This window comes from Natrix helvetica, assembly GCF_964273705.1.
Source record: "Natrix helvetica genome assembly, chromosome: 1".
Lineage (NCBI taxonomy): Eukaryota > Metazoa > Chordata > Lepidosauria > Squamata > Natricidae > Natrix > Natrix helvetica.
This window is the reverse complement of record NC_138548.1, coordinates 13,109,736-13,124,852: the sequence shown is the minus strand read 5'-3', so window position 1 is coordinate 13,124,852 and position 15,117 is coordinate 13,109,736. Positions and strand designations below refer to the sequence as shown.

Genomic DNA, 15,117 nt, shown 5'->3' with positions numbered 1-15,117 from the left:
ATCCTTGATCTCATATATTTCCACCCAGAGATAGACAGAACACAAAGGAAAGGTATTTTTCTGTTTGTTCAAATCCAGATACTCCACCCAAGCAGGAGAGCATTAATTGCATTCTAACATGGAAAAGAATGATTCTCCCTGATATAACAGCAGTGTCTTGATGACAATCCATACTTCATTAAGTGTATTGTGATACCTGAACACGCTGACCCACACTAAAAAAAATTGTAACAGATTCTTAAATACTGGATACCTGTTTCCTTAAATGAATGGATATCCCAGACTACAGACTGGAATTTCCTTGTAATTCTCCCTGCTCATCTTAACATTAAGCAGTTGTTTAAACAAATGGAAAGAGAGCCTCTTCTCACAATGCCCTCGCAAAAATATATTCAACTTTCAACAATTCACACACAACCATGTAAATTAGACGTAAGCATTTTCTAATTTTGCATTTTCCTCATTTCTGTTTTATCCAGGAAAATATTTTTAACCCCTTTTCTTAATTTGCTCTAAACGTACACAGGGAGATTGAATTGATTCCCTTATGTATAAATTAAGGGCTAATTAATTTCCTCCCCATTTCCACAAATACACAATACTGCTTTATCCCTCAATACTGCACTTTCTTATATACAAATTAAAAAATGGGAGCCATGAACCTCCTCACTGCAAACATAACAAGATGAGATGTAATTACCACACATCTTTAATGTCTTAATTAAACATTCCTCCCAATATAAACATGACTCTTCAATTCCCTGTCCATAAATTGGTAAGAGTGCTGTTATTATTTCCTTCCCATAAATATGGAGGGGATTTACTCTACAACTTCCACATATACTTGTAAGGAAGATTTATAAATTATTATCTATACATTGAGCAGGGAAATATCTGCCTCAAATTATAGGCACTGCTAAACTCCTCCCCGTATTTACCATTATACAAAATATTTTCATTGGCCAAGTGTGATTGGACACACAAGGAATTTGTCTCCAGTGCATAAGCTCTCAGTGCATAAGCTCTCTCACAAGCAACAAAATGATAAATCGTAAGATACAATCATAAATCATAAGATACAATCAACGAAGTGATAGTTGTGATACCAATAGGAGTAGGTAATAGCAAAGATGAGCAGGATAATAGTAATACAGTCCTGCTGCTTGGTTGGCTATTAAAAATATTAATTTGCCCCATCCCTTGAGGAAAGAGGAGTTTGTCATTATGCTTTTATCAACATCCACTCATTCTTTCTTATCCTCTGATGTTTAATAAAAGACAAAAGTGTTATAATCCCTTCTGTTTTGAAGGTTAACTCCATTCCCATGCGCCCCCACCCCTATTTATTAATCCAGTATCCCTCACTGGAAGCAGAAAGGAATTAAGATTCCTTCTCCTGACCCACTCACCTTCCAAGCTTGTCATACCTCCATACATCCATCTACATACCTTATCTATCTACCTACCTATATCATCTGTCTGTCTGTCTGTCTGCCTGTCTTGGGAAAGAGCAATTCCCTTCCTTGTCCCAAGATTCAGTGCACAGGTGGGTCATTTCATCCCCCTTGACCTCCTTTCTTTAGTTTATCCATCTTTGCACTCCCATCTCTCACCCCAAAGGATGGACCTTTAATTTCAATGTCTTTGAATCCAATTTCTTTGGCAAGGGGGAGAAAATGCACCCATCGTTTTTTTTTTACACGTATTAACTACATCCTCCTGCTGTGTTTCCGATCACAAACACTTAAGGCCCCTGGCAAATAACATAATTAAGCCATTACTTATAAAGGGTAATAATAATCACAACACTGAATGAGATTTATTTAATTTGTATTTAAACCGGGAGTTTAACTTCTCCCTTGTTCCTAAACAGATTTTTTAAAATTCCCAGCTCCATCCTTAATCAGGGGGCATCAGCTCCCCCTCCCTCTATTGTCCCCCTCCCTCAACTTGAAACGACGGGCTGGCCCCTCAGTTCTTCTCCCCCCCCCCACACGCCGCACTTGTTTAATCCCCTTCCCTCAGCCCCCCCACCCCCAATTGAGGGGGTGGTCTTTAAATACCTGGCCTTTTTCTCGGGGAAATGGAAAAAAAGAGGGTGCCCTCCCTAGACACCACCACCCACGACCTCCCCTCAGGAAATGGGACTTTTAAAAAACGCCCCCCTGACTAAACCCCACAGGGAAGAGGGGCGAATTTCGATGCAAAGCCTTTCCCCCCCCTCCCGTTTCTGAGGAGACTCGGGCAGCGCGTCAGTCCCTCCCGCTCTCCATCCTTCCGCTCCTCCGGCGGGTCTCCCCTCACCCGGTGGGCGCGCGTCAGGCTGAGGTCTTTCATGACCTCCTCGAAAGCCGCCGTCTCCTCGGCCTGCTTCTGGTTGTGCAGCGCGATCTTCTCGCTGAATTTCCGCGGGTTGTTCGACGACGACGCCGCCATCTTCCCCCGTCCGCATCCCTCCTCCTCCTCCTCCTCCTCTTCCCCCCTCCCCCACCCCCGATTCCCCCCTCCCACCGGGCTCCAGACACCGCCACCAACCAGGCGGCGCCGACTGCGCAGGCGCGCCAAGGAGAGCGACGAGGCCGAAGCGAAGTGCCTTGCAAGGCTAGGGCCGCGCTTCTGCGCGTGCGTTCCCTCCCCGAGCAACAACCCCCCCCCAAAAGGCAACCGAGCGGTCCGAACTGCGCAGGCGTACGAACAGGCAGACTAGGGAAAGGGAGGTGGGAAGGAGTGCTGAATCGCGACTCGCGAAGCCAACCTGGAGGCCAGGCTCTTTGGCGCACGCGCGGTGCTTTCCTCGGTTTCGTCGCAACTCCTTGAAGCAGGCGCACAATGGATTTTTTTCCCTCTATCTCTATGGGCCGAGTGCTTCTTTCTACGCTTGCGCGAGGGTTTTTCTCGGGCCCCCTTCACACCTAGCAGGCAAGTAAGCGGGCTGTGTTACGCATGCTCAGAGCGTCTGTCCGCTATTGCTCGTTTAAAGAGCAAAGCTGTCTCTTGTCCTTTCTTATTGGGGGGACTTTATTCTCTTTTAAATGCCCCTTCACATGTCTCTTTCCTATTCCTCAGTAGCTTCATTTATCCAATAGCTTTAAATTGGTGCCTGGATATTTTTGTTGATACTTTCTCCATTTGCATCATCTTCAGCAGCTTAGTCTAAGTTCAGTATTTCTAAACCTTGGCAGCTTGGAAATGTGTGGACTTCCAACTCCCACAATTCCCAAGCCATTCATTATCTATGGTGGTTGGGGAATTCTGGGAGTTGAATTCCACCTATCTTCAAGTTCTTAAGATTGAGAAACACTAGATGAGCCGCACAAGCTTAGTTTGCACCACTCCTAAAGAGAGATTTTAGGAAATATTAAAAGGACAGAATATTTCCCCTAAAAGGGGGCAGAAACTCAACCCCCCACACCTTTGTCAATGGGCAATTAAGGCCTGAGCCAGTCTATTCAACAAAAACGGAATGCACAGGTACAATATAGGTGGTACCGTGCTCAATAGTAGTAACTGTGAGAGGGATCTTGGAGTTCTAGTGGACAACCATTTAAATATGAGCCAGCAGTGTGCAGCAGCTGCCAAAAAAGCCAACACGGTTCTAGGCTGCATCAACAGAGGGATAGAATCAAGATCACCTGAAGGGTTAATACCACTTTATAATGCCTTGGTAAGGCCACACTTGGAATATGGCATCCAGTTTTGGTCCCCACGATGTAGAAAAGATTTGGAGACTCTAGAAAGAGTGCAGAGAAGAGCAACAAAGATGATTAGGGGACTGGAGACTAAAACATATGAAGAACGGTTGCAGGAACTGGGTATGTTTAGCTTAAGAGAAAGAAGGACTAGGGGAGACATGATAGCAGTGTTCCAATATCTCAGGGGTTGCCACAAAGAAGAGGGAGTCAAGCTATTATCCAAGGCACCCGAGGGTAGAACAAGAAGCAATGGGTGGAAACTAATCAAGGAGAGAAGCAACTTAGAACTGAGGAGAAACTTCCTGACAGTTAGAACAATTAATCATTGGAACAGCTTGCCTCCGGAAGTTGCGAATGCCCCAACACTGGAAGTCTTTAAGAAGATGTTGGATAGCTATTTGTCTGGAACGGTATAGGGTTTCCTGCCTAGGCAGGGGGTTGGACTAGAAGACCTCCAAGGTCCCTTCCAACTCTACTATTGTATTGTATTGTATTGTATTGTATTCTACATAACAAAGATCTACCTCCTTCAGGCAGAGCCATAATAGGAATCCCAAAGCCTTTTCATCATCACCCAGAAAGAATCAACCAAGCTTCGGACTCAGGACAGTCTACAGAGTTGCCCCTGCAGGGCCCATGGGAGTCTGACAAGCAATCAGAATACAAGCTCAAATTCAAAGCCCAACAGAGGATATAAATCTCTCTCTCTCTCTCGCCACTCCATGTGCCTTTTTGCCCAGGACTTCAAGCCATGTGGTCCTGTCCATCATTAAAACCATCTTTCCAAACAGACACCATTGTTTCCAGTGTCTTTCTCCCCACTTGGAACTGAACTCAGATGGACATTTTTCTTCCAACAAAGTTAAGGACAATCCCCTCACCAATATTAAACTCAGGTTATGGAATGGATTCAGAATAACACCAAGATACTGTATACTTTCAAGATTTTTGAAAGATTCTCCTTTCATATCAACCTACGCTACCATGGCTTGGTTAACAAACTTAGAACAAACCAACCTGGCTGAGCAATTATGCGTTAATACAATATAACAGGGGTGTCCAAACTTGGCAACTTTAAGACTTGTGGACTTCAACTCCCAGAATTCCCCAGCCAGCTCTGCTGGCTGGGGAATTCTGGGAGTTGAAGTCCACAAGTCTTAAAGTTGCCAAGTTTGGACACCCCTGCAGTATAACCATTCTCTAACGATGGGGGCTCTTTCCGTGGATTTATTTCACTCAATTTTCAAAGCTATCAAATAACCCAAGGTTTCTCAATTTTGGGAACATTAAGTTGTGTGGACTTAACCCCCAGAATTCAGGGAATTAAGATGGGATCCCATGGTAGCTAAGGAATTCCGGGAGTTGAAGTGCATTCTTGGAGGGAGACAAGACAGTTCAAAAATGTGAAAAGAAATAAATAAATACATACATATATCTGGTTGCTTCGATTCTTCATTTTACTCATTCTGATCTCTTGGGAGTAATTTAAACTGTAAATGAATAATTCAGAAATAAATAGCCAATGATAATAATCAAGATTACTGTTACTACAAGAAGCACTACTAGACAATATCCAGATTTGTGTGCTACTTCATATGTGATACGGCTAATAACATAGTATAGTGATGGCTAACCTTTTTTGGATCGCCTGCCAAAAGGGGGGGAATTTGAATTTGAGCGCAGGGGGAGTTGTGCACAGGCATGTCACACCCATAATGCCATGCGTGTGACCCCAGCGCGCCTCTGTGCATGACATACACACATACACACCACTTTTGGCGTGCTTTTTTCGCCCTCCCCAGGCTCCAAAGCTTTCTAGGAGCCTGGGGAGGGCGAAAACAGCCTCCCCACCCCGCCGGAGGCCCTCCGGAGGCTTCAGGAGGCTTCCCTGAAGGCTCTGGAGGGCAAAAAAAGACCCTATGAGTGACTTCCGGTTTGGCCGTAGGGCCGTTTTTCGCCCTCCGGAGCCTTCAGGGAAGCCTCCTGAAGGCTCCGGAGGACGAAAAATACTCTACGAGCAAACTGGAAGTCCATTCCCGAACTTCTGGCTTGCCCATAGGCCCAGTTTTCCGCACTGTGGAGGCTTCAAGGAAGCCTCAAAAGAAAGCCAAAGTTAGCTGGCCAGCACACACGCTAGAGCTGACAGGGCAACGCCTCACGTGCCCTAACAAATGGCTCCACGTGCCACCTGTTGCAAATGTGCCATAGGTTCGCCATCACAGACATAGTACTTTTACACCGTAACACTGATCAGCATTTATATGCTATATTAATCCTTCTGGATTAAAAAAAAAAAAGAATACTTCTGAATTTCAGTGGCTAGCAATGGAGGAAATATTTGCCCAGAAGACCACTGAAACAAACTGGGTTTTCCTGTGCAGTAAGGGGTGATTAACTATGATTCAGGACATCCACTCTATTAGACTCATCCAATCTATGACCAGCCACAATTCTTAGGATTCATCAAAAGCTTAAAACAAGACAAAGGACAGAAATTATAGTGTTCTTGGCATCCCTTTCTAGGTGAACATTCTTCACAAGCTCGGGCTGAGTTGAAGGCACTGGAGACAGAACAAAATCCTTATTGATTTATTTTAATCCAGGATTGATTTAAATTGATGACATAGATTTAATTAACTTTGTATGAAAGAATAGGGTTGTGAAGAGGTTGTTATGGAGGAGTGATGAAAGGAAAGGCTTCCAAAAAAATTTATTTTTATTTTTTTGTAGGGCAGCTGCTTTATTATCACAGCACTGACCTTGTTTCTTATTCCATTGCGGGTCACATTTCCGTTGTGATGCTGGGTTTTAAGCTCCTATTGAGTAGCAATTTTGGCTTAAAATGGGATAGAATGTCACCAAATCCAGACAGCAATATACAAGTTGTGTGCAAGGTCTCACACATCTGTGATATGACAGAGTGACTCAGCCACTTTGTTATATAAGAGACAGAGAAGACTGCCTTTTTCACGCATAGATTAAGCACTGGTGTCTTTGTAGACACACATACACACTGTCCCATGGGGGAAAGAATGCATTTTGTGTTGGAGGAACAGGTTTTTGTCCATGGGATGCAATTCTACTAACATAGCTTTGCCAACAGTTAGAAAAAGTCTACGGGCAATTGTTGGCTTGGCACTCTTCTTGGTGTGATCATAACGTACAGGTAGTCCTCGACGTACGACCACAACTGAGCACAAAATTTCTGTGGTTAAGGAAGACACTTGTTAAATGAATTTTGCCCCATATTGCGACCTTTCTTGCCACAGTTGTTAAGTGACTGATTGTCGTTGATAAGTTGGTAACATGGTTGTTAAGTAAATCTGGCTTCCCCGTTGATTTCGCTTGTCAACAGACTGCCAAAGGTGAGCTGATGACCTTGGGAAACAGCAACGGTTGTAAGTATGAGCCAGTCGCCAAGCATCTGAATTTTGGTCACATGATCATGGGGATGCTACAAAGATAGTCAGTGTGAAAAATTGTCATATCACTTTTTTCAGTGCCTTTGTAACTTTGAACAGTCACTAAATGGACTGTTGTAAATTGAGGACTACCTGTATATAACTTTACAGGTGGCTAAAGATGGCCTATGCCAGTGGTTCCCCACTGTTATGTCGCCACAGATCCCCCCCCCTTTAAATACCTTTTGTTGCCATGGAACTTGGCCACAGACCACCAAAACGTAACTCAAGAATTAAATCTTCAAGATATCTTCGCGGACCCCATGATGACATTGCAGCCCCCGAGGGGTCCATGGACCACAGGTTGAGAATCGCTGACCTATGAACATAAGCTAAAGATGATATATACCAAGGAGGACTTCAAAGAGAAAGGAATGAAGATGAAATCTATGCAATAATAGGCAAAGGGGCTTTTTTGCTTTATTTATTTATTGGATTAGGGACTTTTTGTCTTCACTGTGAGTTGTATTGTGTTGGGAGGGGTGCACTGGGGGAACTCAACCAATCTCATTGTACATATGTTGTGCACTGACAAATAAAATATTATTATTGTTGTTTGGTTAATCTTTGGTGAGATTCACAGCCTTTGGGGCTGTTTGGTAGCTCAACAGCTCGAGTCCTAACCAAGGACCTACGAACTGTTAAGGTAACGTCGTAGTATATAAGTTGTTCCAAGTAGGGTGGTTTTTTTGTAGAGTCAGAATGTTCAAGTTCGGTAAATTTAGAATTTCCAAATAGCGAGGTAGCCCTTTAGGTATTGCTCCAAGGGCTCCATTTACAATTGGGACAACACTCAATTTCTTTTTCCACAGTCGCTCAACTTCTATTATTATTATTACTATTACTATTATTATTATTATTATTATTATTATTATTATTATTATTATTTAGGAGGCAACTGGACTTTCTTTTTTCTTTTGAAGAATAATACAATAGCAGAGTTGGAAGGGACCTTGGAGGTCTTCTAGTCCAACCCCCTGCCTAGGCAGGAAACCCTAGGCTATACCGTTTCAGACAAATGGCTATCCAACATCTTCTTCAAGACTTCCAGTGTTGGGGCATTCACAACTTCTGGAGGCAACTTCTGTTTTGCTTCTCATCCAAGAAGCTTCTTTAGCTCTGACAGGATAGTGGGGAATGGAAGGATTTATTTTCCTTACAGATAGTTGGTCATTTGCATCCTTTTAGAGGGTCATTGAAGCACTTGGAAGTTTATCTGTCTTCTCAGTGCTCCTGGTTCCTGTTTGCAATTTTTCTTTTAGAAATCCTCTCCTATTACTACATGGAGCACTTCTCAGGTGACTCTGAGGACACAGATAAACCTCCAAGTGCTTCAACTTCCCTCTAAAGGTAAAGGTTCCCCTCGCACATAAGTGCTAGTTGTTCCTGACTCTAGGGGGCAGCATTGTCCGAAGACATCTCCATAGTCATGTGGCCGGCATGATTAAACACCAAAGGCACACGGAACCGTATGACCATCTCACCAAACGTGATCCCTATTTTTCTACTTGTGTTTTTATATGCCTTCGAACTGCTAGGTTTGCAGAAGCTGGGACAAGTATGGGAGCTCACTCCGTTACACGGCACTAGGGGTTTGAACCACCAAACTGCCGACCTTTCTGATCGACACGCTCAGCGTCTTAACCACTGAGTCACCGTGTTCCCCAACCACCTTCTAAAAGGATGCAAATGACCAGCTGTCTGCAAGGAATATAAATCCTTCCATTCCCCACTATCCTATCAGACTGAAGAAGCTTCTTGGATGAGAAACGAAACATCTTCAAAAGAAAAAACAAGGAAGTCCAGTTGCCACCTGAAAAAGAACCTTTGGACAACCGTGACCTGGGTGGCTGAGAATCTCTACAGACTTTGCAATAACAACCTCAGATAAAGACTTGTGTGCCATAATAAATGGGACTGTTGCCGAAACGAGGCCTCTGAAACCACTCAAAATAAAAAGGAACCTTGGCTGGAAAAAAGTTCATGGTCTTTACTATCTAATGCTCAGAGTATGGAATATAAACACAATGAGGTTGAGCTTTTAGCACCGGAGGGCAAATACGATTGAACAAGGATGAGAGGCCTAGTGAGATGGCACCATGACCGGAAGATAGCAAATTATGGACACCTCTTCTTCTAAAGACAGAAGCAAAAGAAAGTGAGGAGCTTTTGTATCCATTCCTGCCGAGAAAGAGAAAGGGATATATACCTGGCAACATCTGGAGAGCATCTGGATTGAAAAAAGTGGAGGATCAAATGAAAACAATACGGCCCATGAGGTCTACTATCAGGGATTGGCTGCTACAGGTTTGCCCGGGTTCAGGAGAACCCATAGCTATCGTTATGTCCCATTCGGAGAACCTCCAAATCCCACCCCTGGCTGGCCTCGCCCACTCCACCCCTCCCAGGAGCTCCAGGCGGCCCATTTTGGATGTGAGGTAAGTGCAGGGCCCATGCAGAGGCGCGGGGGAGAGGGGAAAACAGGCCTCCTGGAAGTTCCAGAAGGCCAGAAATGAGTGTTTCCAGCCTCCAGAGCGCAATGAGACTGTTCTCCTTGTACCCTTCGCCGCCACTTTTTCGCCCCCAGTCCTTCACCTCTACCATTTCTCCTCCACTGAAAGGACTGAAAGGGGGAATGCAAAGGATTTTCTAGCTCAGATCCAAGGCAATTGGGTGGAGAAACAAACTCCCGGAGAGGAAACTCCACAAGGAACACTTCCTCCCTCCCTCTCTCTCTCTCTCTGGCGGTGAACTGTCTCCTGAGCCCAAAAGACCGGGGTGAACAGTATTTCACCGAATGGCCTGTGACGAAGGGTCTGGGATTGACGAGGCTGGGTCCCATTGGCCGGCGCTAACAGCTAAGGTCCTTTCAGCGGAGGATAAATGGTAGAGGTGAATGGCTGAGGGCAGAACCCTGGGGACGAAAAAGGGGTAGCAAAGAGTACAAGGCAAACAGTTATAGACCTCCTCCAGAGGTCCTCCGGAGCCCGGGGCAAGCAGTTTTCACCCTCCTAGAGGTTCGAGGAAAGCCTGGAGTCTGGGGAAGGTGAAAACACACACACACCCCCCGGACATGGTGCAGGAAGCTGACTAGGCCACGCCCACCATGGCCACGCCCACCCAGCAACCGAGCACAGAACCCGCTGCTGAAAGTTTTGAAGCCCACCCCTGAGTCTGTCACCCGACCAATGGCAGAGAAAATGTGACTGATACTTTCCCAAAATAGACGGCAGATCTTCCCAAGAGGCGTGAAGTCATCAAGATGGGAAACGTCAATTAGCCCCAACATGTGCTAGGATACAAAAGCCTTTGAGCATGGTCCTTCCAGGAAATTTCTGACGTTATCTCATTGACACGGCTTTCTCTTTCAGTGGGTGTTGGAAGCAGCAAACAAATCAGCTAATCTTGACTTGAAATGCACTTAATTAAGGAAATACCAAGTAGTTTGGAAAAAAAACACGAAATTCTTCTTTTAAATAGAACTAAACTGAGTATGCTCTCTTTAAAACAAGAATTTCACTCTCTTCAAACCTACTTGGTATTTCCTTAATTAACTTATTTGTATTGTATTTGTTTTCAAAGAGAATTAAACCGAGTATGCTTAGGCTCAGTGGCTAAGACGCTGAGCTTGTCGATCAGTAAGGTCAGCATTTTGGCGGTTCGAATCCCTAGCGCCGCGTAATGGAGTGAGCTCCTGTTACTTGTCCCAGCTTCTGCCAACCTAGCAGTTTGAAAGCATGCTGGCCACTTGACCACGGAGACGTCTTCAGACAGCGCTGGCTCTTCGGCTTTGAAACGGAGATGAGCACCGCCCCCTAGAGTGAGGAACGACTAGCACATAGGTGCGAGGGGAACCTTTACCTTTAAACAGAGTATGAGAGCCAGTTTGGTACAGTGGCTAAAGCTCAGACGCTAGCTATATGGAGACAGTGAGTTCTAGTGCTGCCCTAAATATGAAGCCAGTTGAGTCACTTTGAGCCAGTCCCTCTCTCTCAGCCCTAAGAAGGAGGCAGTGACAAACCATTTTCAAATAGTCTTGTCAAGAAAACTGTAGGGAGCAGGCACTTACTAGGAGTCAACACAGACTCAAATGCATTTTAAAAAACAGAGTATAATACAATACAATAGTAGAGTTGGAAGGGACCTTGGAGGTCTTCTAGTCCAACCCCTGCCTAGGCAGAAAACCCTATACTGTTTCAGACAAATGGCTATCCAACATCTTCTTAAAGACTTCCAGTGTTGGGGCATTCACAACTTCTGGAGGCAAGCTGTTCCACTGATTAATTGTTCTGACTGTCAGGAAGTTTCTCCTCAGTTCTAAGTTGCTTCTCTCCTTGATTAGTTTCCACCCATTGCTTCTTGTTCTGTCCACAGGTGCCTTGGAGAATAGCTTGACTCCCTCTTCTTTGTGGCAACCCCTGAGATATTGGAACACTGCTATCATGTCTCCCCTAGTCCTTCTTTCTCTTAAGCTAGACATACCTAGTTCCTGCAACCGTTCTTCATATGTTTTAGTCTCCAGTCCCCTAATCCTCTTTGTTGCTCTTCTCTGCACTCTTTCTAGAGTCTCCACATCTTTCTTACATCGTGGCGACCAGAACTGAATGCAGTATTCCAAGTGTGGCCTTACCAAGGGATTATAAAGTGGTATTAACACTTCACGTGATCTTGATTCTATCCCTCTGTTGATGCAGCCTAGAACTGTGTTGGCTTTTTTGGCAGCTGCTGCACACTGCTGGCTCATATTTAAATGGTTGTCCACTAGAACTCCAAGATCCCTCTCACAGTTACTACTATTGAGCACGGTATCATCTATACTGTACCTGTGCATTCCATTTTTGTTGCCTAAATGTAGAACCTTACTCTTTTCGCCATTGAATTTCATTTTATTAGATAGTGCCCAATGTTCAAGTTTGTCAAGATCCTTCTGTATCTTAAGCCTATCTTCTGGAGTGTTGGCTATTCCTGCCAGCTTGGTGTCATGTTGATTTTAGCAAACTCGAAACACAGCAAAATAAGTTAATAGGAAAAGTTGTGGACAATTGATGGGCAAGGAAGCCAGGAATTACTATAGTAAAACAAGGAAGTACTATAGTGAAAACACAATTACAACTAGTCCTTAACTTACGACTACAATTGGGCCTATAATTTCTGTTGCTAAGTGGGACTTTAAGTTTGTTAAAGTGAATTTTTGCCCCTTTTTACTACCTTTCTTGCCACAGTTAAGTGCGCCACTGCAGTTGTTAAGTTAGGGACGTGGTTGTTAAGTGAAGCTGGTTTCTCCCTTGACCATGTTTGTCAGAAGGCAACAAAAAGGGGATAACATGATCCTGGTGCTGCAAGTCGTAAGTGTGAAAAACGGTTGTAAGTCACTTTTATCGGTGCTGTTGTAACTTCGAATGGTCATTAAATAAACTGTTGTAAGTTGAGGACTAACTGTACAAACAACTGCAATAAGGAGGGGGAAAATGGAAGATACCAAAGAAGCCAGTGTAGTTAGTACACCAAAAGCTTAGTAAAACCTGAAAAAGATTCTAAAACCCCAAAAATGGAAAGGAGGCATATCGGAAAAGCAAAGAGAGTTTATAAAGGCAGAAGAATATAGACAGGTAGACCAGCCTTGTAGCTAGTAATAAGAAGAAAGTGAAAGCTGTGAAGTTGATTAGCATAGTATACCAAGAACAATGGTTTTCTTTAGAAACAATCAAAATTTAATCAGTATATCAGCTGTTCAGGGTAGAACAAAGATTGCTAAGATCTAAGAAGAAAAGCTGAATGATTCAATTCTTATTTTGCAATTCTTATTTTGCTCCGTCTTTTCCAAGGAGGAAAAAATGCATTCCACCAATAAATTATGAAGGGCGGAATACAAAAGAACGATGCGAGTTTGAAATTGAAAAAAAAGAAATTCCTCATTATTTCAAATGTGTTTAAATCCCCAGGAGCAGTTGGACCGCATCTAGGACAACGACGGAATAATTGATGCTTGGAAGAATTGATCGTCTGAGACTGAACTGTCTGGAAAATCCTGAAGAGCTAGTGAAATGCCAGTTGATGGGAGGAGAGCAAATATTCTCCCTTATCTTCAAAAGGATTGTGCAAAGGACAGAGAACAATCTTGACATTAAGACCTGGGAAAAGTCTGAAGTAGATATTAAAGATTGCCCAACCCAATTCTACTCATCTGGGTGAGGTCACTCTGTTCCAGTTGTATCATGGCCCTGCCCATCTATAGGAGGCAGCCACGATAAGACTACAGAATCACAAGAACATTGGGTAATATCTTATCAAATGAACAAATTAAAAAATACCAGATGCTTCCTGACTTTTGCTCTGTCCATTGTGTCTTTCATTTCCACCCAAGTGATCCTTCTGAACAAAATATTGCTATCTTTGCTGTACACTCAGCTGTCTATTTGCAAACTGCAGGCGACATGCAAACCTCCGGTGGTGGTACAGTGGTTGGAATGCAGTATTGAAGGCTCATTCTGCTGACTGCCAATTGTCGGCAGTTCAAATCTCACCCGGCTCAAGGTTGATTCAGCCAGCCATACTTCTGCAGTCGGTAAAATGAGGGCCCAGGTTGTTGGGGGCAATACGCTGAATCTGTACATCCCTGTACCGATCTAGGCTTCCCAACATCATGAAGCAGACTCCTCGTCCCGATGAAACCTCTTTTATTTAGGTTAAGGCTCTGATGAGTGCTTTGCATCAGAGGTAGAGATGGGGCCAAGGTCGTCTGACAGTTATCAGCTGCCTTCGGAGTCAGACATCAGTGAGGCAGACGAACAGCTGGAGCCTGTTCCCAGTGTGCGCATGCGCAGAATTGCCAGACGAAGACAGCAGCTAAAGAACAGGGGTCGACTTGGGAGTAAGGCCACAGGTGGACGATGAATGGCCCCTCCCAGAGGAAATAAAAGAGGAGCAAAAGGGGAGTGGAGTTTGCAGGAGACAATTAGTTCACTTCATTGGTTCGTGAGTCTCTGAGGCTCCTTGCCAAGTTTTGCAGATATCAGCCTGGCAGCTCTCCAAGCCAGATAAGATCTGTGACTGTAAATCCTCCCTTGAGGATTTCAGGCAAATGGCTGTGCAATCTCTTATGGCCATGTGATCATGGACATTGCAAACGACTCTAAACATGCGTTGGTTGCCGGGTGCCCAAAATGTGATCATGTGACTGCAAGGGAGAAGAAAGAGGCAGTCATCATAACTTTAAACTGGTTCGTAAGCAACCTTGGGAGGTCCACTGTAACTTTGAACTAGGCCAGTGGTGGGCAACCTTTTTTTTCAACTGAACCAAATCTCGCCAAAACCACGATTGAAATTTATTTGGAGAGCCACATTTTTAAAACCGAAAATACATAGGATGGTACACTGTTTTTAGTTTCAATAAACTCTGGCATTTGAAGCACGCAAGTCTTAAAGCTGTCAAGTTACAAGATCCTTGCACCCCTAACCCTTTAGAAAAAAAAAAACCCAGGGGTCTTCAAACCTGACAGCTTGAAGACTTGTGGACTTCAACTCCCAGAATTCTGAGAATTGAAGTCCACCAAGGGCATCAATCATATTAGCCCAGGGATCTGCAAAATTGGCTCTTAAGACTGGTGGACTTCAACTCCCAGAATTCTGAGAATTGAAGTCCACCAGTCTTAAAACAGCCAACTTTGCAGACCCCTGTGTTAGCCCAAAGCCTGGTGCTGGGCCTTGCTCTCCCATTGGTGGAGCCCCAAGAAGCGAGGAGGGAGAAAAAGAGACGGAGGCCAAGGAGCTTCCCCCCCCGCCCCCTCCCAGCAAAAATCTAACCGGCTCTTTGCTGGGAGGGGGCGGGGGGGAAGCTCCTTAGCCTCCGTTTCTTTTTCTGCCTCCTCGCTTCTCGTCCCCGCCCGACTTCAGGATCCTCCCTAATCATTGTGGGTTGAAAAGAAAAAAGGGAAAGGGGTGCTTGTTTTGAAGTGCCGGCACAC

The 15,117-nt window shown here is 44.4% G+C and overlaps 1 protein-coding gene across 4 annotated transcripts in view; it reads right to left on the bottom strand.

Annotated features, from left to right (window-relative positions):
- The window catches only part of CRTC1 (CREB regulated transcription coactivator 1), a 107,410-nt gene extending 104,948 nt beyond the window's left edge, over window positions 1-2,462 (bottom strand). For all 4 annotated transcript variants that reach the window (XM_081958932.1, XM_081958933.1, XM_081958934.1 and 1 more), the window contains exon 1: window positions 2,305-2,462. In XM_081958932.1, the coding sequence (XP_081815058.1) occupies window positions 2,305-2,436 (132 nt within the window). In that variant the 5' untranslated portion in view covers window positions 2,437-2,462. The remainder of the gene's footprint in view (window positions 1-2,304) is intronic.
- Window positions 2,463-15,117: the final 12,655 nt, after the last annotated feature.